General features: G+C 41.2%; 1 protein-coding gene across 26 annotated transcripts in view; it reads right to left on the reverse strand.

Moving 5' to 3' along the window:
* Eya1 (EYA transcriptional coactivator and phosphatase 1) overlaps positions 1–27,133 on the reverse strand; it is a 312,966-nt gene that overhangs the window by 99,994 nt on the left and 185,839 nt on the right. For 14 of the 26 annotated variants that reach the window (XM_076563734.1, XM_076563733.1, XM_076563735.1 and 11 more), the window contains 4 exons: positions 18,909–18,986; positions 8,427–8,496; positions 7,956–8,101; positions 5,050–5,187 (listed from right to left, as the gene is read on the reverse strand). In XM_076563734.1, the coding sequence (XP_076419849.1) occupies positions 5,050–5,187; positions 7,956–8,101; positions 8,427–8,496; positions 18,909–18,986 (432 nt within the window). Of the gene's footprint in view, positions 1–5,049; positions 5,188–7,955; positions 8,102–8,426; positions 8,497–18,908; positions 18,987–27,133 lie in introns of those variants that run through there. The other 12 variants (XM_076563745.1, XM_076563743.1, XM_076563732.1 and 9 more) reach the window with 5 other exon arrangements.

Raw genomic sequence — 27,133 nt, forward strand, 5'->3', positions numbered from 1 at the left:
CTCCCCCCAAGCTTCTGAACAATAAACAATTTGATGTTTAAATAACCGCCACCTTCTCTTCTTGTCTTTCCACTTATTCCTTGCCCTCCAAGTAGAAATGTGACTTCAAGGGTAGCTAGAAGTCTGGTTATTTCTTTGCCAACAGCCCTTCTGTCTCCTGCTCTTCTCACTCACCAACACCCATCACCATCATCACCAACTCAGCCTTTCATCCGGTCCAAGTTGCTTCTTGTTGCCCTTGGTTACTTTTACTCACCCACTCCCTGCACCCCTTTTGTACCATGCACAAAGAACCCCAATTCTTCTTAGCAGTCATTGTCCCTTCGTGTTAAAACACTACTTAGATTTAGCTCTGGTTTTGTTTTGTTTTATTTTCCTTTCTTTTCTGTGCTTTTTGGTTATTGGAATTTTTTGTTGGTTAAAAAGATTGAAAATATATTTTATTGTACACAGTAAATATTAATCATACTTCACATACATGTGCACATATATATAAATACTTATTACATAAGATATATTACTCATACAAATGCACATAAACACCCTACTCCTTTGGAAATGAGGTAGGTGAGGTAGGTGATAAACTAGAATTCTCACAAAATTGGATCATAATAATAATTAAAATATCGATCACTTGATCACCACCACAGAGGAAACAGTAAGAAATCACCACGAGACTTCTCACAATGAACTCTATGTGGGTTAGAGTAATTTGTACATAAAATTTTAATGCTACCTCACTTTGTGCCCATGAGAGGTGCCATTTCTTATGTGCCTGAGATAAGGAATGGAGGCAGATGGCAGGGGCAGACCCATGAGGAGGTTGCCTAGCTCCAGAACCATACTCTGCAGCCAGGGTCAAAGTTTTAATATCTTTACACTATCCCACTGAGTCTGGAAGTGTTGGGGAGGTGATGGGCACCTGTTCTCTTCAAGTCTGTCAGCAGGGTGCTTAGAGGAAGCATGGACCACACCTCAGCTTGCTTGAGTCATCTGAACTACTAAAGTGTTTTTTCTGGTGGCAATGACATCCTAGAAGCTAACTCAGGACCTATCCCATATTTTAAAGATTGAAAAGTTCCTCCTAAGGAGAAAACTAGAAAAAAAATACCCGAGATTGCTAAACTATACTCTGACCCATCTTCTAGATGGCAGATACGTTTTTCTTCCATTTGGGAATTAAACCTGGGGTCTTGTACACAGTGGGCAAGCATCCAGTCTATACCCCAGCCCAAGAAGAATTTAAGCAAAGGAGCAATGTTATTCATTATAAATTAATACAATTTGAAGAATTTTGTAAGTTATTTTATAGATGGTTAAAAAAAATACTGTAAGACGTACTGGGGATTGGAGAGAAGATTCAGTGGTTGAGAGTGACCCCTGCTCTCGTAGATGACCTGAGTTCGGTTCCAGCACCCATGTTTGGAAGCTCCAAGGTTCCTCTTGCCTTCTTCTGGACTCCATGCGTACCCCTCCCACATAAATGTACATACCCTCACACAGACACACACCCCTTGCACACACATATGTGCATGCCTCCTTGCATACACATACGTACATAACCTCACATAGGCATTGCCCCCCCAACATATGTACATACCATCACACAGCCATAACTCCCCCATGTACATACCCTCACACAGACATTACCTCCACACACACATACGTAAATACCCTCACAGAGACATTACCCCAACACACACACACACACACACACACACACACACACACACACACACACATACTTACATACCTTCACACAGGCATTACCCCCCCCAACACACATAAGTATGTACCCTCACCCAGACATCACCCCCCACATACATATGTACATATCCTCACATAGACATTGTCCCCCACATACAAACATACATACCCTCACACAGACATTAACACACACACACACAAACACACCCTCACACAGACATTACCCACTCACACACATATGTACATACCCCTATATTACTCCTCCTACATACAGACATACACTTAGACACATAAATAATTTTTTAAACTTAAAAAATGTATTGAGAAAATACTTAGGCTTGTTCTGGTGGCACATGCCTGTAAACCTAGCACTTGGCAACCTGAGGCAAGAGGATTAGGAATTCTTGACTAGCTGACTACATGGCAAGTCTGAGGATAGCCTGGGCTACATGGTAAAGCTGTATGTCAAAATACAATCAAAAAAGAAAGAAAGAAACCAGAAAAGATGGTTCCAAGTCAACAGACTCCACCATTACACACTCCCTGAGGAGTGGCAGGTGTCACACGACATTTAACAGTACTACATCCGGACGTGGTTGAGATGGCTCAGTGGTTAGGGTGTTTGCCGCACAAGCTTACAGACCTGTTAAGATCCCTGACACCTGTGTAAAAACAGCCAGACATGGAATAATCCCAGTACTCATGACGATAGGGACAGACAGATCTCTGAAGCTTAAACATGCATGTAAACATACTAAGTTTCATGTCTAAACATGTATGGTTTCTCATTCCCAAGATCAGTCTCTCCATATACTTGTGTGTGGATATATATGTATGTGTGTGAAAATGCTCTAAAATCCCAAACCATCTGACAGTACAAATAGTTCTTTCCTCATGCATGCTGGTTAAAAAAAAAAAAGTTCAATCTCTATTTCTCAAAGGATCTAGGTCCAAGGCCAGGTTTCCTTACCCTAATCCTTTGTGGGTTGACAATGAAGCAAAACACAGTGAACGACATATGACTAAAAGAGTGAAATATAAAAGAATGTAAACACTCATTTTAGAACCATTTGTCTTGGGCTGAAGAGACGGCTCAGCAGTTGAGAGTATTTGTTACTGTGCCAGAGGACCCAGGCACCCACATGGTGACTCACAATTGTTTAGAACTACAGTTCTAGGGCACCTCACACGTTTTGCTGACCCCATGGGCACTGGACATGTGTGTAGTTCATGCAAAACACCCACACATATACAATAAAATATTTTTTTAAGAATCATTTGTCTTAAAACAAAATTCGCTAGAAGCTCGCATTGGCTTTCTTTTTGTCTCGGGGGGCATTCCATTTGTCTCCTGTCTTTTGACAATGCTTCTGCTTGACCAGGCTCAGATGCCTGGTGGGCAGTGGAAGCCCCATAGTTCCTGTTTATTTCCCTCACAGTCTGGAGGCATCTACAGTGGCTTCATGGATGTGGTTGTCCCTCTCTTTAACAAGATCCTGAGAGCAAATAGAGCTTTGCTGTATGATGTCTTCCATTGCTCCAGGTCTGTGAAATTCATCAATGAAGTGTCTCCATCACCTCTTGGTTCTCCTATGTCTCTGCTCAATTGAAATTCAGTATGTGTACAACCTGTTCCAAGACAGCTTAAAAGTTTGGGAATCTAGCATATAAGTAGCTTCCTTCTACCAATAAATCTTGTCTGGTATAAGACTGTTTTATTCTGTAGCTATTAAACATATCAAAACTTTACAATTCAAGCCTTTTTTATACCAAATGCAAAAACAAATGTGAAAAATTAGTGGATCTTGACCAATAGAATTTTAACTTGACACACGGTAAAAACTAAATTAAAAAGTCATAAACTAAAAATATGCTTATGAAATAGTATACAAAGGTTAAAAACCTGAATATTACAAATCACTGAATAAAGTGAATAATATCAGTAAGTAGAAGAAGACAATCTTATCTCCTTAGTTTTAAAAAACACATGTAAAAAATATCAAAGTTAATATCAAACACCAACATGTGCTCTTCCCTATAATACATCCTTATACATATAAATACATAAGAAATTCTTAGAAAGTATGAAAGAATTTGCCTAGAAATCCCACACTTTCACTTTTCAGGAGAAATAATTAAAAATACAGATAAGATATGCATAACATTGTTATAAATGTCCAATAACAAACAGGGAGTAGCTAAATACAGTACCCCTGAATACCATACAGCCACTACAATGATGTTTTAGAAAACAACTTATTTGTGTAAAAAGATGTTTAAAATATTTTCCTTACTTAAAATAGGCACATGACCAAACGATATCGTGCAACATAATTGCCTGTGGTGCATGTACACAGAAAAGAATGGTAAGAATTGTATGGATTATATGATTAAAATTATTTTTGTGCTTCTCCATATTTTCTAATTTATCCTCAACAGATAATGGAATAACCACATAATAATGATAAAAAGTAAAAATCATAAAAAGAGTTCCTTCAGACGAGAAGCAGGACTGAGGAGTCAATGTAACTGTTTGGCATTTAGAAAACCAAAAATAGTTTGTGAAGTTGATGTTTGGTTAAAAAAAAGTCTCATAAAAATGTTCAATTATGTGAAACATATTCTCCAGAACTTTACAGATGCATTTGCCTGGTAACAATCTGCTCATTACAAGTGGCATCTCCATAGTCTGGAAAAGGCTCTGATGCCCCCAACTCTGAGCTGTGAATTACATCTATGCTGTGTTTTGTCTGCAGTTTCCAACAGAGACCTACTGGTCCTTGGAAGCATTATCTTGGGGCTCCAAGGGAGGGGGCAGCTACAATGGGCTCTGTGTAAATTTGATTTGGTCTTTGGTAGATCATTGAGACAATACACATCACATACTCTACTTGTAGAGCAGAGTGCACTGTCGCCCAACACCACCCATCACCAAAATGAAGAAATGGAACATCCCTTTTAGGAAAGTTAGTTGGCTACACCATATCCAGGGGGTCCTGCACACCACACCACAGCCTCTTATGTGGCTGACTTCACTTACTCTTCATTCTCTTTTTCTAACTGGTAGCATACAACAAAAACAGAAACTTCAGCATTAAAAATAAAACTAGAGTATTTGAAATAACACCCTTATAGATCATTCCATCGAATTCCTTCACATAAACAGGGGAATCCTGATCGAGAGGGCAGCAGGGGAAGGATCTAATTTGAAATGTGGTGTTGTCCTGCCTCTGGCCCAGTCCGCTTCCCTCATCAACTTGCAGCTAAGAGAACATCACATTTGCTTTAGAAGTGAACAGCCAACAGTTGAAGGGAAGCAGCCAAGCGAAGCTGTATACAGACCTTGCATCTGGTAGCTGTATGGTGCCTGTCCAGGTTGAGGGGTAGCGAAGCTGGTGCCATAGCTGAGAAATCCCGTCTGTCCAGGTGACTGAGACTGTGACAATCCACCTTCCGTCTTGATGCCTGCCCACAATGCACCTAAATCAGTTAGTGAGAGCTGATCTACCTGTTCATTCTCAGAAGCTGGTAAATATAGACAAGCACCCCCCTCCACCCACACACACACAGCTGCCCAGTCCCAAATGCTCCCCAACTCATCTGCAGGAAGACAGGGTGTGAATGCTTACAGGTGAGTGCTATAAACCACAAGTTCAATTTTCCTTCTAAAAAGTCTAAAGTTGAACATTTATTCACATGATTCTCTCTGACTTTCCTGCATTCAACTTTCTAGGAAGTAGAACTCTAGAGGTATCATTTCCATAACTCATTTTGTTATTTTACTAGAGTAGGTCATTCTGTCATAGTCAGAAATAACCCTAATAAAAGACAAGACAAACTGTTCCCAAGTCACTAAGTCTCCTTTTCCCTGAGACCTGATTGCTCAGAGTCTCTAGGATTTCTATCTCCCCCCCCCCAACTTTGAGGCTAATGCACAGGACATTTTGAAGTTAAAGGAAGCAACACAGGATACAAACAAGTGGGGAACCTTCTCCAGAGGATCTAGATCTTTCTGGAAAGGCAGAATTAAGGAAGCAGAATGTTAAAGAATTGGACTTCTAAAACTACGGAGTGATCTATACATGTGAGGAAGTGGGCAGTGGTATCCTGTTTATCATTACTAGTTTTCAAATATTCAAGTGTGATTCTTCTACATGCAGGCTAAAGTACATTTGAAATTATATTATCTGTAAATACAAGCTAATGTCTTATAGGATTACAGAAAGATTATTTGTAGTCCTCAAATACTTCTCAAAGCACCAGGCTGGTTCACTAATTCCAGACTGGGACTTGGCAACACTGAGGTAGGCCACTGCACTTAATTGTAATTAAAGGCAGTCGTAAAAATGAACAACTGACCTTCATCCCCACAGAGGGAAGACAGAAACATTCCTGCCAAGAGAATTCACATTTTTCAATAATCTTGGTTTTCACTGAAGATAAATTATATCTTTTAAGATCTAGGATACACAGTAGTCTTGCTGTTTATTTCCATTTTAGGGGAATTTCATGGGTAGAATGAAGTTAGGTAATTATCCCAAGGCAGTGGAAGAATCTGATTTGGCTGAGAAATCCCACTTTAATTTCTTGAGTATTTCTGAGTACTTCACAATGACCTTAACATTGAAAATTTAGTACAATCTTAACATGTCAAAACAAATATGATATGCTATGCACAGGTAATTTTGCCAATGAACAACTCAAACTTGGAAATTATCCCTAGAAACACACCTGCCCTAGACAGGTGGCTGGACAGTTCTAGAAACTCCCTTTATTCCCATGTGTCATCAGTAGGGACTTTCCCCCTTCTCTCTCCACTCAAGGGCATCATGACCCTCCCCGCCATCCCTCACTGGACCACATTAGAGGCTCAGCATAGGAACTGCCGTGGTGGAAACAGATCTGGGGAAGCAAGAAGAGGTGGAGAACACTGAGAGCCACACCTTCCTCCAAAACCTCTCCCCACAGGCAGAGAACTCATTTTCCTAGAAACCTGCGAGCAGATGAGTGAGGGGTCTAATCTAAGCTGTAACCAATTTTTGATTTTTTTTTTGTCCTCTCTGCTATTCTGACTATGAGAATCTATGCCCATTTTTTTCTTTTTTCCCCTATTTTCACAGTTCTATGTAGAAATTTTGGGGCCACAGGCCCTTGAAAAAAGTGTCATTTAGTTCTGATGGTTTTGAAATAAAACTCCAGAACCTGGAGATAAATGTAAGTTGGACCTTATTTCCATAAATAAACTAATAGAGAGCCAAATTCCCTGAGGTCCAGAGGCAGCAGTAAATGGAAGAAAGTTGTCTAGCTTCTCTGAGTGGTGAAAAACTTCAACAGGACCACAATTCTTTCAGTGTTTGCTGGAAGTATACAACCAACACAATTAATGTAACAGCTGCCAGGATGATCTCACCTACAGAAGGACCCAGTCTAGTCTTTTTCTACAAACACTCACATGCTTTTTTCTTGATCATTCTGTGGTTTTTTTTCCCTTAATAAAATGCCCAGTTTAGTAGTCTTCTATTCGATTTAATTGGTTGAAAAATTGCAATTACAACTCAACTAAATAAAAAGTAGTTTGAGATTTGTAGTCTTCTGTAAATAGAACTTTGGGATTTGGCTGGATTTCTTTTTAATTTACAGGTATTGACCCCATCACAATTGAGTTAAGTTACACCAAGATAAAGATAATCTCCAGGTGAGAAGGAACAAATAGCATGCGAGCTTTGAATGCTTCCTGATCCGCGTCTTCAAAGTGCGGTCCGGGAGGCGATATATAGATCACTTTTCCTAATGGGTGATAATGCTGAAATTCGATCATGGAACCACCCCTAGGTTTAGGGCAAGAGTTTGCTGAATTCTGCATGTACTTCCCTAATCATAGCTAGGCATCTGATAAACAGGAAATGGATCTTTACCCCAAAAGACTTCATTCATAGAAGTTTTATCACAAATATGCACAAAAATACTTTGGATTCCAGAGTCAAGTGCTCTGATGCCAAATTCAGATATAAGCAGGGAGAAAGGAGAGCAAGAGGACTAAGACCCCGGCAATCTGTGCATCACCTCTGACCTCAAGGTAAGAGTTCACTGTCCTTACAAAGCTCACTAGCAAGAATTATACAGAATTGCAAGCAAGAGGCGAACAACAATTTTGGAAGCGGACCAACAGCAACACTCTTGAAGCGCTACTCAAACCCACAACACAGCCCACCAGAATACACCGTAAGAATAACGCTCCAATGACTCACCATAGGAGGAAATTCCATAGGGCTGTCCCGGCTGTGGGTACGTGGCGTAGGCTGTGGCTTGTTGCATTCCTGTGGTAAACTGTGTTTGCCCATATGCAGCCATAGTTTGTGAGGAAGGGGTAGGGAGAATATGTGGGTATGGTCTGCTAGTTGTCAGGAATGACAGAAAATAGAAAGCCCATGCATTAGATGGAAACATGCAAGGTCAAAATGAACAACTACATCACAAATTCCAGCTAAAGAGTCTATCTTACAGTCAAACTCGCCACTAGCATTGACAAAGCACTTCAGAGTACGTCAGTGCTACCAGGTGGTGATTAAAATACATTTGCATATATATGTATTTAATTAAGCTCTACAAAATTTACTTTTTGCTTAAATTAAGACATAATGTGGGCACAGACATGACTTGGAACAAGGTAAAGTCTACTTAGAAAAGTCATGTATTGAATAAGAGAAAATACATCTTACTTGGAAGGATAAATCTGTGGTGGAGAGAATGGGTGAGCTGGTCTTGGACTAAAGCTGCTGCTCCCGAGAGCTGAGGAAAAAGAAAACACAGTGATGCTAGGAACTCAAGGAGAATACTGAACATGAGAAAAACACTGGCGTGTCACAAACTATACCATCACCATAGGAGACGGGGGTATTTGACCTTTGTGATCTATAGACAGTGATTTTATATGGTCTTCCTAAGAGGAAGTCAAAGGGGGCTCGAGAGGTGGTTCACCAGATAAGAGCACAGACCTTCCAGAGGACCTGGTTTGATCTCTTGCACCCACCCACATATTGACTAACAATCATCTGTAACCTCAGTTTCTAGGGGAGCTGATGCCTCATTATGACCTCTTCAGGCAATGTACACACGTGGTGTACAGACATGTGCAGACAACACACCCACACACATAAAATAAAATAAACCTTTAAAACACAGGGAACGCATAGGCACCGATTGAGTGGTTCTAATTTTAAATAGACTCTTAAAAAAATAGACACATCCATAAATACTTATAAACGCAGCCTTAAATACTTGTCAAAGAGCTTTGATAGTGAGGAGTGCTGTCCTCCTTGGGAAAGCCAGGCTGAAACAGAGGTAGGAAGCTGAATGATCCTCTGGCTCATTGTCTATATACATCAGGAACCTGAACTAACAAGGAACACGGTCTAATCTCTTCTGTGAGGGAAATGGGAGCGATTCACGTTGGCCTGTGTCGCTTTAACAATGTTGTTTAGTGAAACTGCATTCCTACAATGATCTTTAATGTCTCAGGTTGCAAACCGAGCCTGTTTGTTCTTGGGCTGCTCTGTGTGTTCCTGTTCTCTTAGATGTATGTGTTCAACTGGAATGCTCAAGCAAACGATGTTTTGTTTTTGTTTTTGTTTTTCTTTAAAGAAGCAGTTTAGCAATCAAGCGAAACTTAATTTCTTTTAATCAGATTTTCTTGACTCAGGATGTTTCAGAAATCCACCAGGCTTCTATCAAATGCTCTTGGACTCTCACTCAAATTTAAAAAAGCAAAAACCCATTTTCAATAGTATAAGGGTTTAAAACGTTGGCTTCAACTTCCCAATCTTCCCCTGGCTACAATGCATGGTGTTTGGGTTACATTATAGAATGTAGTGTGGTTATTTTCTTCCTCCATCAACCCTCAGTATCTTCAGAGGCCCTGTTACATATTAGTCGTATTTCTCTCTCACTCTTAGGTAAAGTCCCATGTACTCAGAGAGCCATGTGTTTTCTCATTTGTGGAGTAATGCACTTATACTTGTCACACTTCATTTCCCAGTGGGTAGTTAGGAGAAGAGGGGGAGATTTTGATTAGACTCTTAAGAAGAGACGGGCTGTCTTTCTCCATTCAAATCAATGAGAGCTAATCCAGGGACTACAAAGAGATCTGGGGCCATTGTAGCCTTTCACACTGCCAGATTTCCACCACCAGTGTCGCCTTAGGAGGGGTAGAATCCACAGGAAAGAGATGGCAGGACAACCTGGTTCATGTCCCCCTAGCTTTGGGCACTTACTGCATATCTACTTGGTCCCAAGCCTCTTGCCCAATGCTGTGGGAACAATCACGGAAAGACAAGCCCTATCCTCCCTGCAGGGAGATTTGTTAAATGCTTCAGTTTCTGGAAGGGAGGTATTGCTGAGAACACACTTAGATTATAAGGGCTGCCTGACAGTTGTCCAGGCCACCTGTGGGGACAAGCCCTTCCACTCCCCTTCTCTAAGCATGAAAAGAGGCCAAGGACAAAGTAGACAATGTCTGCAGAAAGAATTATCTCCCCTGTATGATCGTAATTAAAAGCAACTGTTTGTAAAGCAAATGCCACCTGATGACAGAAGCCACGAGACAACCCCGCCCCCCTTCATTCTTTTCTAGCTTTAGATCTGTTTTTCAACTCCTGGGTCACAATTCTTGAACAGATGATGATCTCAGTAAGTTGCACCCCACCATGTTTTTACAAAGAAAACAATGAGGAATATTAGGATCGTCTATTACACTGTAAGGCAGTGAAACTTGTGTTCAAAGTATACGCATTGTATGTGTGTCGACATAGGAAAGTGACAAGAACTGGGGACTCCAGGATGTGGAAAGTCAAGTCATGTGGTCTCAAGTCATTGACTCTCAGCTTCCACATAGTGTCTGCAACAATGCTTGCTTCTAGGCCTCATATGAGCCTTGTGAAGGCTAACTGAGATAACTCACAAGAAGTGGTTCGTATTGTGTTCTATAAATACATGATTTTCTCTGCTTCTCACCAAGCTTGTCCCTAACCTTGGCCTTCTCTCTGTATTTATGTGTGTACACATGTGTACATGTTCATGTGTGTACAGGTGCATATATGTGTTCAGGTGTGTATGTGCGGAGGCAAAGGCTAGAGGTTAACCTTGGGCATCCTTTCCCAGGCACTGACCACCTTGTTTTGTGAGACAGGGTCTCTGATTTGCTTGGAACTCACTGATGCGATTAGGCAGGCTGGCTGGAGAGTCCCAGGGGTCAACTTAACCCCATCTCTCCAAGATTAAGATTACAAGCACAGATTTTTTTTTTACATGGATTGTAGGATCCAACTCACCTCTTCATTCTTGTACACAGTACAAAATGAGCTCTCTCCCAGCTTCTGTTTATTCATTTGCTTGTTTGTTTTTCAATTCTACTCAATAAGCAACATCGCCCACTATCTATGCAGGAAAATGCTTCATGGTAGAATTTTTGACCCATGTTTTACACATGAGGTATTCAGGATACATAGAAATAGCATCTTTAAAGACAGAGGAATGGGGAACCCAGGCACACTGGCCTTTGAATCTGTACACTATTATTCCACCAAAACATACATTCCTCTGACATCCTAAATAGAAACTAGAAACCCCAGTCATCATCTCGGTTCCTCCTTCCATTCCCTCATCCCAAATCCTAGAGCAGCCTGCTGACCTGGCTCACCCTTACACTGTCCCTCATCCAGGACTCCAGCCCTGCTTCAAGTCCTCCTCATGTCTCACTGAGATGACTGCAGCTGCCATGCTCCACCCTTTACCCCCCCTCCCCACTGCCACCAGAGATCTCGCCTCATCTCCACTTCCTATCCATCCTAAAGCTCACAGTCTTGTAGCCACTCACACGATTCAAGGAATGACTGCTGAGTTTTTTGGAAGAGGATATAGGAGACTGAGGCTTCCATAACCCCGTTTTCTGGCGCAATGCAACCTGCCTGTACTTCAGGACTCCTGTACACATCGTCCTTGCTACGTTTGTGTTGGATGTTCTTCAGGAGAGGCCTGCTGCCTTACCACACTCTCCTTCCCTCAGTTTGACAAGCCTCCCACCACAGAGACTAAAGTGTCACTTTCTCTTCACTTTGTCTCCTTTCTCTGCACGTTTTTGGAACATTGCACATATCCACAAAGCCCCATTAGGCACACTGCATTCTGCTTAGCATGATTTCATGTGTAACTATTACTTTTCTCAGCAAACTATGAACTTCAGGTGCTGGAGACTTCTCGGGCCTGTCTCCTCAGCACCTGCTAGGATCTATGTAGCACATGGCACAAAGTCAAGAAGTAATACTTCTACAGTAAGAATGAGATCATTGGCCTATGAAATAGCTTGGTAGCCAGACTGGGGGTGCCAAATCCAAGGACCTGAGTTCAATCCCTGGGAACCACATGACAGAAGGAGAAGTACTCCAGCAAATTGTCTTCTGATCTTCATATGTACATTTGACACAAGTATGGCCACATACATACATATGTACATATGAACCCCTACACACAAAGTATAAAAAATAAAATGAAATTGCAGTCATAAGCAAGGTGGGTTTTAAACCTGAACTGAGGGGTGGATTTGATATTCTAGGCTATACATAATGAGCCTGACTTGGGATAGTTTTGTTCTGTAAATTAGAGAAAAAGGTATGTATCCTCTATGAACTAGTAAAGAGCCATGAAGACTCGCTGCTATTCCCATAATTGAGTGCACCTAAAATCACTATATATTTCAAACTGCCATATAACATACCAGATACAATTCCCTTAATTGCCTAAACTACTTTTTCAACAGCAATCCAGGAACTGCAATTGATTTTAGTGTGCTGGGACCAGAGTGACCTGGAGCAAGTGGGATTACCTGAGATTATGTTATCAGGGTAGATACAACAGTCACCCTATCCATTCATCACCCTGTCCATTCACCAACTCCAAATGACAGGAATCAGAGGGACCTGGAAATACACAGACAACCCGTACCTCCTTCACAGTTAGCACACTTGTGAGTATTCTATTCTTTCTCTTTCACATCATTTACAGAGGCTTCCATAAATCTTGCTTTGGGGAGAATTCAGAGTAAATATCAACCTCAACTGTGAGAATCCCCCGAGTAGATCAAGAGGACACTCAGAGGTCCCCTGTTCTCAGGCCATGCCTCCATAAGGCAGCCCTGTTATCAATGGCTACACACCTCTACCAGTCAGATCAAACATAGACATGAGTTTTCACTCTTCTCTGCCTTTCATGCTCATATACTCTTTAATGGTAAGTGCAGTAAGTCCTCTCTTCAAGATAATTCAAAACGCTCAACTGGGGTCTCAACTGCACTCATTCACTGCTCTGATCTAATCCCTGACACGGCAATGAGGGAAGGGCCCTCTCCTGTCTGCACTGAAGAGACATAATCTGGCAAGAGCTATGCAGTCAGGTTCTGAAATCCATCGGCAGAGGTACAGGGATGCCTCTGTTTCAATGGCTCCTCCTGGACAGTGACAATACTTGACAGGATGCCAGGTCTGGGAGATCTGTGAGTCGCCCAGAGCCCTTGCTGAAATGCATTAGAGTGCAAGACAGTCCTTCTCTTCTCCACACTTTTCCCCTAACAAGATCCTGGCACATGACTCTCAACTCCTTGGCTTTTCTGGGAAGATTTGAGAAACGAGTCAACTTCCTTCTCAGTTAGGGAAATGCTGGACTCCCTGATTCTACCATGTCCCCGTAAAGCCTTTTCCATAGAATGGTGTGTGTGTGTGTGTGCGTGTGCGCGCGCGTGCGTGTGCATGTGTGTGTGTGTGTGTGCATGTGTGTGTGTGTGTGTGTGCGCGCGCGTGTGTGCGTGCGTGTGTGCGCGCGCGCTCGTGTGTGTGTGTGTGTGTGTGTGTGTGTGTGTGTGTGTGTGTGTGTGCGCATGTGTGCATGTGTGGCTATATATGAGTACACAAACTTATATGGGGAGGCTAGAGGCCAACATTAGGTCTTCCTCAGTACCTTCTCCACATTATGTTTTGAAATTGCATGCCTGAAGTTTTACAGGGGTACAAAAACTTTAATTCATGTTTTCCAGCTCGTGGGACAAAGACTTTACCACTGGGCTAGCTCCTCAGCCTCCCAAAAAAATAATCCTTTAAGGATAAAAATTAGATTGTGCAAAAACCCGAAGTGCCAACCAAAGTACCAAGTTCCCAACCAAAACTCATTCCTTCCTTCATGATGGTCTGTGCTCAGATGCCCCCCTCCACAGGAGCCCCTCTCTAAAAAAAGAACCTCAATGACTCTTTTGCTGATTCTGACCACCTTTCTTTGCTTCAGAGTCAGACCTTCAAAGTGACATCTTTTCATAACCAGTTAATAAGTAAGCCATACTGATCATTCATGATGTTTTCCTCTTCTGTTGAGTAGCTTCTATTTGCTGATACACTAGACTGTGTATGACTGATACCATCAACAGGTGCTTAACTATCAACAAGCAACAACTTTAGATTTGGGGGGCAGGGACGGGGACTGGCAGGGTAGTCAGAGGTCTTGCGAACACATTGTTTACAATCTCCATGGTCCTTCAAATTTTTAAATGATTAAAATAATTGTGCCAGGGCTGGAAAGAGAGCTATCAGATAAAGGTGACAAGGGTGCTTGTTACCAAGCCTAAAGACTTGAGTTTGTCCCCTGGGACCCCATGACGGAAGGAGAGAATCGACTCTAGACAGTTGTCCTCTGACCTTCATTCCTAACATGGCCTAGATGTGTGTATACGTGCATGAGTACACACAATTCATTGTATGTGTGTGCTCGTACTAACGAATCACTTTGTACTGGTAAAGAGTAAGTGAGCGAACACCACAATGGCTTCCAAACACAGTGAACAACCTTGCAGTTTTCAAGCCCATCACATGCCTCGGCAAACTAAGCAGTCTGCTCTGGTGTCCACACTGAGTGCCGGAGGGAAGACACTAAAGAATCCCCCCTCATAAGACAGAGGTGACCCTGTCACCACCACCACAATGGCCATAGGCCACCTTCTCCTTGTTGACTGTTTTCTAAGACAATGAAAAAGCTTTGTCTCCACAGAGCTCTGCTTCTTAGACCCTTATCTCCTTCCCTCCCTCATCTACTTCTTCCTCTTTCTCCTCATATAGAGACTCTGTAGAAAATAAGATCGTTTTTAGGTTCAACAGGCTATCCCTCCATCTTCCCTCAGCCCTTTTCTAGGGACTTGTTTTTCCTATGTGTCTCCTCAAAGCAGCAGCTGCCAAGCATCTGAGAGTCAAGGCATTACAAAGACCCCAACAAATTGCTTCGTCAAAGCATTTGTTTTCTACTGGTCTGGAAAACCGTTCATTCTCTGGGGCTCATGAAATCTCTCCAACATTCCGATGATGACAGCTTCATAGATGCTTCCTTGCACTGAGCAGAAGCTTTAGAATTTGACAGTATCTCCCAATGGGTCCCTAAATTATTGTACTGGAACTCTTCTTTTTCTACCTGGATCTCTACTCTGGCTCAAGACCACATTTCATGTCTCAAACCACAAGAACGTTGGCCATTTCATTTCTTCATTTAGGCTACATATATTGAGCAACTCTAATGCACTAAGTATTATCATGGCTACTGGTATGTAAGTGTGGATAATACCAAGAAACTCTGTTCTCACAGAGCTACACAGTAAACAAGAAGACAGATAATGAAAAACAATTTTTAAAGTACTGACGAAGGCTAAACAAGGAAGTATGGAGAACTAACTGTAGAACTGTGTAGTGGCATCTCACTGGCTTGGAGACTCGGGGTGGGAGATGGGATTCTTTTCTTTCCAGAATTTTCATTCTCTTTTTCTCATTTCACATCTTTTCCAATGTCATTGTGAGTTGCAGGGCGCCCTCCATCTTTGATGTTGGGCTGTATCTTCTTCATTGAGATGGTTGGACACATGAATAATTATGCTATTCCTTTTAAATACTCTCAACTCTTTTAGCTCGACTTTCCCTTGCATCCTACCTGCCAAGTTCATAACTCTGGATCAAACCAAATGTCTCCTCATGTGGGTTGCTAAGCTGTTAAAGCCATGATTCTCAACCTCCGAATGCTACTCATCATCACTGTCCCTCAAGCTGCAGTGACCCCCAACCACAAAATTATTGCCCAGCAGTAATATATATATATATATACATATATATATATATATCATTAATTTTGCTGTTGTTATGAATTATAATATAAACATCTGATATGCAACCCCTGTGGGGGTGGTGACCCACAGGTTGAGAAACATCACTGTAAATGGAGAACTCACTCGATGGGTCTATATTCCAAGTTCAAGAGCTCTAGCTCTGTTTGGACCTGTGACCGCACTGTCTATCCACTTTTTAAGTCGGAAGCCGCCTTGTCCCACTTTCCTATTCTGCCCAGCATCTCCTCCAGTCTCCTCCAGCTCTGCACATTCATGCGCCTATCACTAATCTCTTTGAGACACTGCAGGGGAAACACAGACTGCATTCACGACTCGCTTATTCCTGTGTTACCTTTCTGAGCAACAATGAATGGCCTGCTGCAGGGTCAAGACTGCAAGGTGATCATGGGACAGAATCCCTTCAAATTTTGTTTCCTCCCTGTGGCAAACGCTATCTAATTTGTGTTTTAAAAAATACAACTTTGTAAATCTATAAGTGCTATACATGTGCCCAAAAAACAACAGCAGAAAAAGGAAAAAATGAAATTCAAAATTTATCCCACTACTTAGACACAAACACCACCCTTGTTCACACAAACAAAGAAATATATTCAAATGAAGAAATTGCCTTTCTTTAAAAATAAAACTGTGATTATACTAAAGATGTTACTTTATTTTGTTTTATTTTGCTTCTTTGAGGCAGGGTTTCTCTGTGTAGCTCTTCCTGACCTGGAACTCACTTTGTAAACCAGGTTGGCCTTGAACTCAGAGATCCACCCGCCTCTGTCTCTGAGTGTTGAAACTAAAGCTGTGCATCACCATAGGTTTTCAAGGACATTACTCTTATATAACCTACCTTTCACTTTATAGTACTAAGATTTGTGTGTCTACATATACACTGCACATAAAAGGATGCATGTATATACATACACACATAAGTAATGGCTGTGTATGAATGAATCTGCCATATAGACAGTGCTTCTTTTAAATTCTCTGCTTTCACTTCCACTTCAATATTCTCGCTTCATCTCTACATCTCTAATATTTCCATTGTCACATCTTCAATTTTAATAAAGTCCACTAACTTTCTCACCCTGTATACTTCCAAACTTCCCATCTGCAAACTTTCTCAGCTCTAGGGCTAGATCTACCTAGCACCTTCAGGAAGCTCTACATCTCATTCAACATGCCCCATGTTGATGTGTCAAACATGCTCCACATATGCCTAGCTCCACTTCTCTCTGTCTTGCTTGACTGACCCAATGCCAGATGGTCATGGATGACTTAAGCTCCATAAATGTATCGAATCCCTCAGTTTCCCATTCCTATTGCCAGAATTTTACAACGTTCTTCAAGATTTCCTTTTTAAAATAATGTATTTTTTTTATTTTATGTGCATTGGTGTTTTGCCTGCATATACGTCAGTGTGAGGGTGTCAGAACCCCTGGACCTGACAGTTACATTGACACAATTGTCACAGACAGTGTGAGGCACCATGTGGGTGCTGGGAATTGAACTTGGATCCTCTGAATAAGCAGCTAGTTCTCTTAACAGCTGAGCCATCTCTTCAGACTCATTTTTAATATTTCTTAAATCAATTAATGCAAAACTTTTAAACTGGTTGCTCACTTGAATTCACGTGTCTTCAACTACGCTGCCCCAGCACCTGTGACTGAATGTGAACCTAAGCGCCAGTCTGTCCTTTGATGGCTTCCATTGCACAGAGGCCAAAATAAACTCCAGGAAGATCTTGCTGGCGTCCTTGGACTCTGAACCCACCTCTCTGTAGCACATCCACATTGCTTCCACAGCACCCATTAGGAATGTCTGACCATTGTCAATTCCCACCGTTCCATGCCCTCTGGGCTATGGTCCCCTCACATAGAGTAGCCAATCTGTCAGTGTCCTCCATGGTTCCACGTGAACTTTTTGCTATTTGCTTCCTAAGTCTGAGTGTTAATCTGGGACATCTTTCCTAATAGTCTGCCTGATCTCTACTAGATCCCTGCCTGGGTGCTCTTGCAATCTTAGGTCTTCTCTCCACTGTTGTCCAATTGGGATAATTTTTCATTTGTTCGTCCCATTAAGTCCTGAACTGGGACCATATTCTCACACCTATGAATTTACAATAGCACAAAGCACATTGCCTGGAATGAGCTAAATTCCATTTAGTGTTTTGTGAAAGAATGAGACATAATATTCTCTGTTGTTTATGTTCATTGCTTCCATCTAATATCATTAGTGCCTAAATTGTATATGTATACTTAATTTTATATGTGCATATAATTCCTTTCCATTGTGGTAAATTGTAAATATGTGATTCTAAGAACTAGCTCATCAATCATCAATCTATGAAGGCATAGCACTTCTAAAACATAGGTCTTAAAAACACAGGAGTGTTTTTATATAACAAGAGTATACAACTTAAGAATTGTCTCTGATAGAAATCATTTTTCAATAAAATAAAACACTCTGGGTTGCTTTGTCAAGTGTATGGCAAGGGTCTCACGGCAAGTCACTGCAACTATTAAGTTCTTCTGAGTGTTTTCCTTGTGACAGACATGATATGTATACTATTTACTAGTGGCTTTACTAATGAGAGTGATGAAAACCTATGAATATAACACTGCTCAACAGAGTCAACCCAACATAGGCCTTGAGAGTCAGGTTTGGGGGAACTAAGTCTATTTAGGATGTCTTGAAGAGTCATTTTGCTGATGCAAACTTGCATGATTGGAAAAATGATACAAATAATAAAAGGAGACACATCCTTTGGATATAAAGGTAATTTGATTGAAGAATGAAGAACAAAGGTCCTTTTATCTCCTTTGGACACCAACGTTATTTGTATAAACTTCACAGGGACTACAAACACCAGAACTGTTCATCTGTGATTGGGAGGAGAGCTATATTTACATTTGTATTTGTGAATACTCATATATTTACATAAATACATAGACTCATATAATAAAGTAGGAAACACAATGCTTAGTGCGAATTGGAAAATCTAATATTCGTTCCTTACCTGAACCTGAGAAACTGTCTAAAGACCCGTCTGCTGCTGTTGAAGCTATTTCACTGTTGCTCATTGGCTCTGTTTTAACTACAAAGTAAGCACACATCATCACATATTGAATTAGTAGTCATTTGTAAAGGTGTGGGAGAGAACATATAACATCCTAAATAATGTTGAGAAATCATTTTATAAGACAATATCTTTCCATTTGAATATAAGTCAGATTTTCTTAATAGACTCTCTTTTGAAAAACTGTCACATTAAATTTCTTTTCTGTAAGAAAGTCCTTCTGTTACAAATTACCTTTCAGAGCCACAGTTTTCAACATTCCTAATGCTATGATCCTTTAACACAGTTCCTCATATTGTGGGGACACCTAACCATAAAATTATTCCATTGCTACTTCATAACTGTAATTGTGCTACTGTTATATGAATCATAGTATAAATATGTGACATGCAGGGTATCTGATATGGGACCTGGATTCACAGGCTGAGAACCACTGCTTTAAAGGAAGAATTTCAAAACTAATTAAATTCATTATCAGTATATACTAATTTACTTATTAATGAACACATTACTTACAATATACAGTGTGAAATTATTTCTTGGTGCTTGTTAAAAATCTGTTATTTAGCCAAGCAATCAGAAGGAAAAATTTAAAAGGGTTTTAAGAAGTAGGAAATAAGTGGCCATCCTCAAGACCAACTGATTCCATGTGCTTATGCACATACTACACACACACACACACACACACACACACACACACACACACACTTCTTAGATACCTAGTATGGTGCAGACACAACCTCAAGCTAATAAACTCCTATCACCAAGCCATTCATATGGCCAATTCATCAATATGTTTTTGCATAATGAAGAAAAAGGGAATTTTCTCATTTCAAAATAATATTGACAAAAGATAGTATGAGAAGAAAAATTCATAGACATAATATATTTGTAAATGTATATAATCTTTGCCAAAGTTCCTTAGGGTTGAGAAGTAACATTCTGATTTAGGTCATAGAATGTCTACTAAACCTACTTCCAACAGAATGACAGAATCACTATATACCACCAAGCAGAGCCACAGTGTTTCAGAACTGAGAACATCTGCCTTTTCCCTCCCCAGGTTTGGAATCCCTTTTCTGGAGTGCCATTACTAGCATGCTCCTAACCTATGTATGAAGGTGACTTTTTCTCTGTTTTCATGTTTTCAGGGGTGAAATGCACATTCTAAAGTCAACCTGAAACTCTGCGTTCCCTGAAGTAAAGGTTCTGACCATAGAGTACTCAGGAAGAGAGGCTCCTCCCTCAAAGTAAGAACATTCTGGAATGGGAGAAGATGATGGAGAAAACAGCTCTTCTGTTCCAGTGTCACTGACTGATCCAAAACACCAGGCAGAGGACGCATCCAGCTCAAGTTCTGGCCCTAAGCATGTTACACACACATGACGAGCGGTTTTCACATGAATCTTATAAGTAGATGGATCAGACAGTCATTTAAAAAAATTAATTACTTAGGTAGTTTCTAAACAAAGTTGAGGAGAAAATAAAAAAAAAAAGAAACAAAAAAAAAAACACCGAGACTAATGGAAATCATTCTGCCTGATTGTTTTCATGTAGACCACACAACAGTGAGACTGAAGTTCTGAGTCAAGTTTTCACTTTCCTGCCAGTTGTTTTGGGTTAGAAGTCTTAGCTGATACTAATCCATTCTGACAGAAGCCTGCCGTTCCCTTCTCCCCCATGCCACCAGCCACCTAATGTTCTTGCCCTTCGTAACCACGACATCGCCACAGCTGTAGGAAAGCCAACATAACTAGAGGGGTTTCATGCTCAAGATGTCCACATTAAACTTCATGTTCCTTTCAAGACCTGACTCAATGCCCTCATCAGCTCATACAATTGTTCTAGTCCACTTTCTAGACTGGCCACTAATGGAATGCCCAGCTCCAGATCCAACACTATACGTTGAGCCAAAGGATGGAATGTGGTAAAATGAAGACTGACCATGTAAAATGCCTACTATGGGTCAGCTTCTTCATGGACGTTATCAGCATGTGGGAAACTCTGCGAGGACTCCGAAACTCCTTAGCCAGGCATCACCTTGTTGTCTTTCTCACTGAAACCAGAGAGGTCAGGAAGCATCCAAACTGGGACTTAATTTGGGGAGTTCCTTTATTCCCAGCCCCGTGACCAAAGCTTGATGAAATGGTAATAAGTAAGTAGCACTTTGCGAAAAGTTAGAGCTGGAAGGCGGCGGCTGAGGCTTGGTGCCACCAGCTGTGGTTTGATTAGAAAGTATGACTCTGCCAGTCCTACCCTCAGAGCTTCCAGACCAGTGAGCTTCCTGGATGAGCTCAAGTAGAAATCCCCTGCCCAGATGTCAAGAAAAGATGAAGAAAGAACTCTTCCACTGCCTAGGCTGTTGGTCCAAATTGCATCTAAGTCTGCCAAATCTAAGGTCAGTGACTCTATAGCTTGAACTATACAGTTACTCTGAGAAAGTTTACCTACAACAAAACCCCCTCTATCTCCATTCCCCTGACATCTACATCTCTGCATGATCCAGCTCAATCAAATGCGACTCTCACTCCCAACCAGGAACTTCAATTGTCCCTGAAATCCATTAAAACTAGGCAAGAAAGAAAGGAAGGGAAGACGATATTCTCTTTTAGGTCCCAAGATCATTGCCTTTTGGCACTGTTCAAACACAGTCATCTATACACTAAGAACTAAAGAGTCCCACTAAATCCAGTTTCTAAAAAGGCTCCCTGTTAAAGGGGAGATGATGTCCATGAAGTAACTACCAGGATGTGCATGATTATATCAGTACTGTAATTGAATACTTTGATCAAAAGAGGCCTAATGATGTAAGATATTCTCTGAGGGGCTAAGGCAGATAAGGGGCTTGCTGTATAGGTAAGAATACCTGAGTTCATATCTCCAGGACCACATAAACTGGGCATGGCAGCATACACCTGTAACCTCAGTGCTGAAAGGAGAGGGAAGACAGGTAAATTCCGGGGGCTCTCTAGCCAGCTGGTCTAACCTAAACAGGGGGCTTCCGGCTTAGTGAGAGACCATGCCTCAAAATGCAATGTAGAAAGTGATAGGAAAAGACAACCCATGTTCACACACACACACACACACACACACACACACACACAAAGGAAAATTTCCTTTCCAAAAAAAAAAAATAATAAACAAACAAAAACCAACCTAACTATTTCTGGCTCTGTTATGGCCAATTATACACTGACTGAAGAATTAAAGAGACAAAAGCAGTATGTGCCCACGGGAATCTGACCCACTCCATCTCACCTGGATGATCATACACAGCAATAGGCTGTAAATGGCATAACAAAACACCTCTCCCAAGCTTTGGATTTTCAAGTACCACATGCTGATTTTTTTTTTCCTAAAAGGTACTGTGACATTTGAGAACAGCTCTCCTATCTACGCTTCCTGACTAGAGGGCAAAAATCTATAAACAATGTTTTCTAACTACAGGATTACCTCCCCCATACCATTCTGCTTGTCATATGACCTCAGTTTACTACAAAGTAGCTATTTTTTTTTTTCTATTACTGACACACCTGTGCCTCTTCTTTCCTCCTGCTTCAGGTTCTGGCCTGCCATCCGACCCTGGGCAACTGTCTCTCAGAGATGTCCTTTAAGACATTCAGAAATTCCTTCATGTGACTACACACTCCAGATCTCAGCTATCCTGGGCCACTGCTGCCCTTCAGATGTTCCACAAATTTCCATCTACTAAAGCCTTGGAGCATCAGTGTTGAGGTAAGAATATCTAACCACCTGCTGCTGAAGTTTCTACAGTTTAATTCCTTGGTCCTAATCATCGTTTTATACAATGTTTTTAAATTATCCATGTTACAGAAATGTAATAGAGATTCACAGAATGTTATGCGAAAGATCTGGTACCAAGAAGGAGCTGAATCAGTGTTCATCACCATCACCAGCAGCGGTATTCAGAGTTAAGTCACAGCTTATTACTAATGGCACTTCAATCTAGCTTTACTGCCGAGAATGTAAACCTAGGATAAAGGTATCTGTTACTGGGTATTATACTCAGATGAGAATGAAATAAATTAAGATTATAACCATTTCAGCCATGTGCTAGGTCCAGAACCTCTGCTTTTATAATCACTCATCCTCTTCTTACAGTATCTCTGGAAAAATGAAAAATCCGAATATTTTTTTTTTACTGGTTGAGTTGCATGCTGGGAACTATTCTGCCACTAACCTACATCCCTGGCTCCAAAAGCATTTTTTAAGGTACAGATAACATTGTTAAAATCTATCAGATGCTCCACATTAAAGTCAAGCTTACCCTTCCAAAAGAAATGAGAGAATCTAACGGGAAAAGTCAACCATTGAGGCCTTACCTAAGGAAAGCCAAAATCAAATCAAGCAAGGTATCTTGGGAATAACTCTAGAAGGCGGGACTAAATCACAATTACATTAAGACAATTAGTGCCTTGGCTCTTACCATCGTCAGTGTATGCTTTTTTTCTGAGGGACCAGGTCAGCAGGAGAAAGATGGTGCACGAGGCAGCAGAGACCAGAAATTTCAGAATACACGTAGAAATTCTAGCATTCTTTACGGTAAGCTGATCCATGAAAACAAGAAAGCCTCTTTCTATACTGTAAGTGGAGACTTGCCTTTCAGACTGCTGCAGCCTGGGGAGATTAGCTGTGTTGATCAGCCAACTAGCCCCCTGCACCCTAATTCCACGTTCATCAACTTCTGGATGAACTTTAAATGTTATGGTCATGAAAACACATCTCCAAACTTATAGGGCAATCAGAGAAGTGCTCAGTCCGTTTGATGAGTGATCCTTCTCCCATGTATTAATAAAACCGCAAAGCAGGTTCAGTCCCAAATGGTAGCTCTGCTTGCTGGACTGAGAGCCAGCCTGTGCGCTGATGAATTTGCCCAGAAAGGCATGTGGATATTGAATGGCAGGAGGCTGGGTGAGCAGCGGTCAGTCCTCTCCCTACTCCCTGGCCAGTATCTAAGCTCATCTCACAGTTCTTTGGTTGGCATAAGCTCAGACACACAGGGACTGCTTCTCTCTGTGATTCCTTCCTCTCTCAATTATATTTGTTCAAGTTTGACTATGAAGCAATCCCCCTACTGCCTAAAACTGCATCACCTCCAAGAAACATCACGTTAATCTTCCTCACTTCTTCACTTCTGCCAGACTCACTCTTAACGCGCATCAGAACCTCAGTCTTTCCAAACCCCTGTCTGCTCCCTGACTCTGTTTCATCAGCCTCATGTGGCCCGTGTGGAACCCAGTGCCTGCCATATCTGGTCTCCACTCTATGTGCTGTGTGGTCTCATGTTCCCAAGTGTCGTTTTGTCAATCTCTAATCACAGGATGGGCAACTTCTCATTGCTGCTGTTCAGCCAGCTGTTCTACGCAGTGAACATGACGGACCAGAACCAGTTAACATGCTGACGAATCCCACTTAAACAGGGCCCTTTCTTCTCCCATTTTCTTGAGCCATCCCATCATGGGACAGGATGTTTTCCATTTCTTGTCAAGTGTCTGAAATATCTTCATGGAATCTTTCCCACTTTGCTTAATTCCCAAACCATACCTCATTCCCCACCCATATACCCTCACCAAATATTTTATAGAGAATATTGAGAGTGTGTTAATATTTCCTCTTCCTGAAACATGTCCACAGATTAAGTTCAGTTAAGTTTCCCCTCCTCTGTTGGGGCATACCTTTACCTCATTCCTTGCATCCTTTACCTCTCTTCTGGGCATCCTTTACGATGATACCCCATTGCTTGGTTTCGCAGGATCCTACTTCTCACAAAGCTGCTTCTCTTGTACCCAGGGGCACAGACAGAACTCCCTAAATGTCTGGTTTGCTGGACTCAGAACTGAGCACTGGACCCTAAGCTACCATGTGCTCTGTCCCTAGCCCCTCTCCTAATTGTTTAAATGTCCATGAATTGTCTCTCAACAATGCTTCTTCTCAAGCTGTCTTCTTTAACCTTGAAGTTTTCTGGGCATCTGTTTTTCTATTCTCATCGCAGACCACCTCTCTAATCTACTCTTCCATCCAGTTAGTATCTGCTGCTGCCCTAGATGGCCTTTCCAACTTCCTAGCTCAAACTTCTCTCTGTTTTCATTTTCTTTAATCCTTCTAAATAAATCCCTTTCCTTGACAGTTGTTTTAAATCATTGGTTACCCTACTATAACAACAGTTCCTTTTTTTTTTCTAATGTATTTTCTTTCTTTTTTCTCCCAGATTATTTGCCATTGTCTATCCTGTGGTTCTATAGTTTCACCTCCTTCCCACTTGTCTGCATTTTCCTTCACAATAATTTTCCTTACCATGCCTTTTAAAAATGATTTTATATAGACAGCCCCACAATCTCCGTCCATATATGTGTGTGTGTGTTTATATATACATACATACACACATATACATATATATGTGCACGTGCGCGCGCGCGCGCGCGCACACACACACACACACACACACACACACACACACACACACACACACAATGTTGCCATAGAAGCCAGTTACCTGGTTAAAGTCAAACTCATGCAAACCAAACATATCACCACCACTTCCCTTTGAAGGGCTCAGGTTTTATAAAAACATTTTTAGTCACAAAGACTGTCTATTTCCCTTCTGCCTCCTCATTTCTTAGATCCTACTACTGGTCACTGTAGCTTCGATCTTAAGAATGCCTCAGAAGCTGGTGTAGAGACATGGGTCCCTAGTGTGATGTTACAGGAGGTTGTGAAACTTTTAATTTTGTTATTATTCATCTCTTTTCATGTCCCAGACATGAGAAGAATAATTTTCTTGTGCCAAATGTTCTAGCCATGATGAAATATCTTTCCCCTGACCAGAACCTGAAATGCCATGATGTAGCCCACTGGTATACTGGAAGAGAAAAGCCATGATGTAGCCCACTGGTACACGGGAAAAGAAAAGCCATGATGTAGCCCCTGGTACACTAGAAGAGAAAAGCCATGATGTAGCCCACTGGTACACGGGAAGAGAAAAGCCATGATGTAGCCCCTGGTACACTAGAAGAGAAAAGCCATGATGTAGCCCACTGGTACACAGGAAGAGAAAAGCCATGATGTAGCCCACTGGTACACAGGAAGAGAAAAGCCATGATGTAGCCCACTGGTACACAGGAAGAGAAAAGCCATGATGTAGCCCACTGGTACACAGGAAGAGAAAAGCCATGATGTAGCCCACTGGTACATGGGAAGAGCACTTCCCTAGCTTACATAATGTCCTGGCTTTTATCTCCAATAATGGCGGAGGGGTGAGGTATTGAATCTACCTGTTCATGGGCTCAGAAAATATAGACAACATATCTTTGTTCTTTATAACCTAGTTATCTCAGATATTTGTTACAGTGACAGAAAGCTAACAAATCATGTGTATTAACTTCTACCACAGTCATCTATTACATTTACCTTCTAAATTTCATGGTCACTCTGCTTCCTAATTACCTTCTCCCTCTCATAAAACTGGGGAGATTGGACCAGCAGCTCCACTCTCGCACCCGTAGGCAATTTTATATTTTGGAGGCCTAGATTTGTATAATATTTCTGGCACTGAGGTCTTTAGAGGGTACTCAATAGGCATAAGTGAAGTTTCTATTCCCTAATAATCATGCATTAGACTCTTATGAAACATCCAACCCCATCTAATTGTCCTGACTCTGTGAGACACTGTAATCTATGTGCTCTAAAAAGGTACCATGGGTCCCTGTATGCAGACACTTACCCTACAGCAGCCTAGGCTTCCTCCCAGCTCTAGCTTTGCCAGACTCTTACTCACTCACATTAAGTATTGTATAAGTTTTCCAAGCTGAATTATATACTCCAAGTTTCATTTGAAAATCCTACTGTGTCGTTCTTAATCTACTACTCAGGCAAAATTGTTTCTCCTTGAACTTCAAAACCTGTGCCTGTGCCTTCTTTAGAATATATATGTGTGTGTGTGAAATGTATGTTGTATATGATATATAGAATATATATCATATATATTTAGAATATATATAAAATATTTATTCATTTATCTCCATATGTATCCTCTTCTACCCTACTTTATATTTCAGAGCCTTACCCATCTTGATGTATGATAACTATTTTCACAGCAGGAGAAGCATTTTTAAATTGTTCTATCTTTACACAACTTATGCTAGTAC

Source organism: Peromyscus maniculatus, chromosome 2 (assembly GCF_049852395.1).
Source record: "Peromyscus maniculatus bairdii isolate BWxNUB_F1_BW_parent chromosome 2, HU_Pman_BW_mat_3.1, whole genome shotgun sequence".
NCBI classification, from domain to species: domain Eukaryota; kingdom Metazoa; phylum Chordata; class Mammalia; order Rodentia; family Cricetidae; genus Peromyscus; species Peromyscus maniculatus.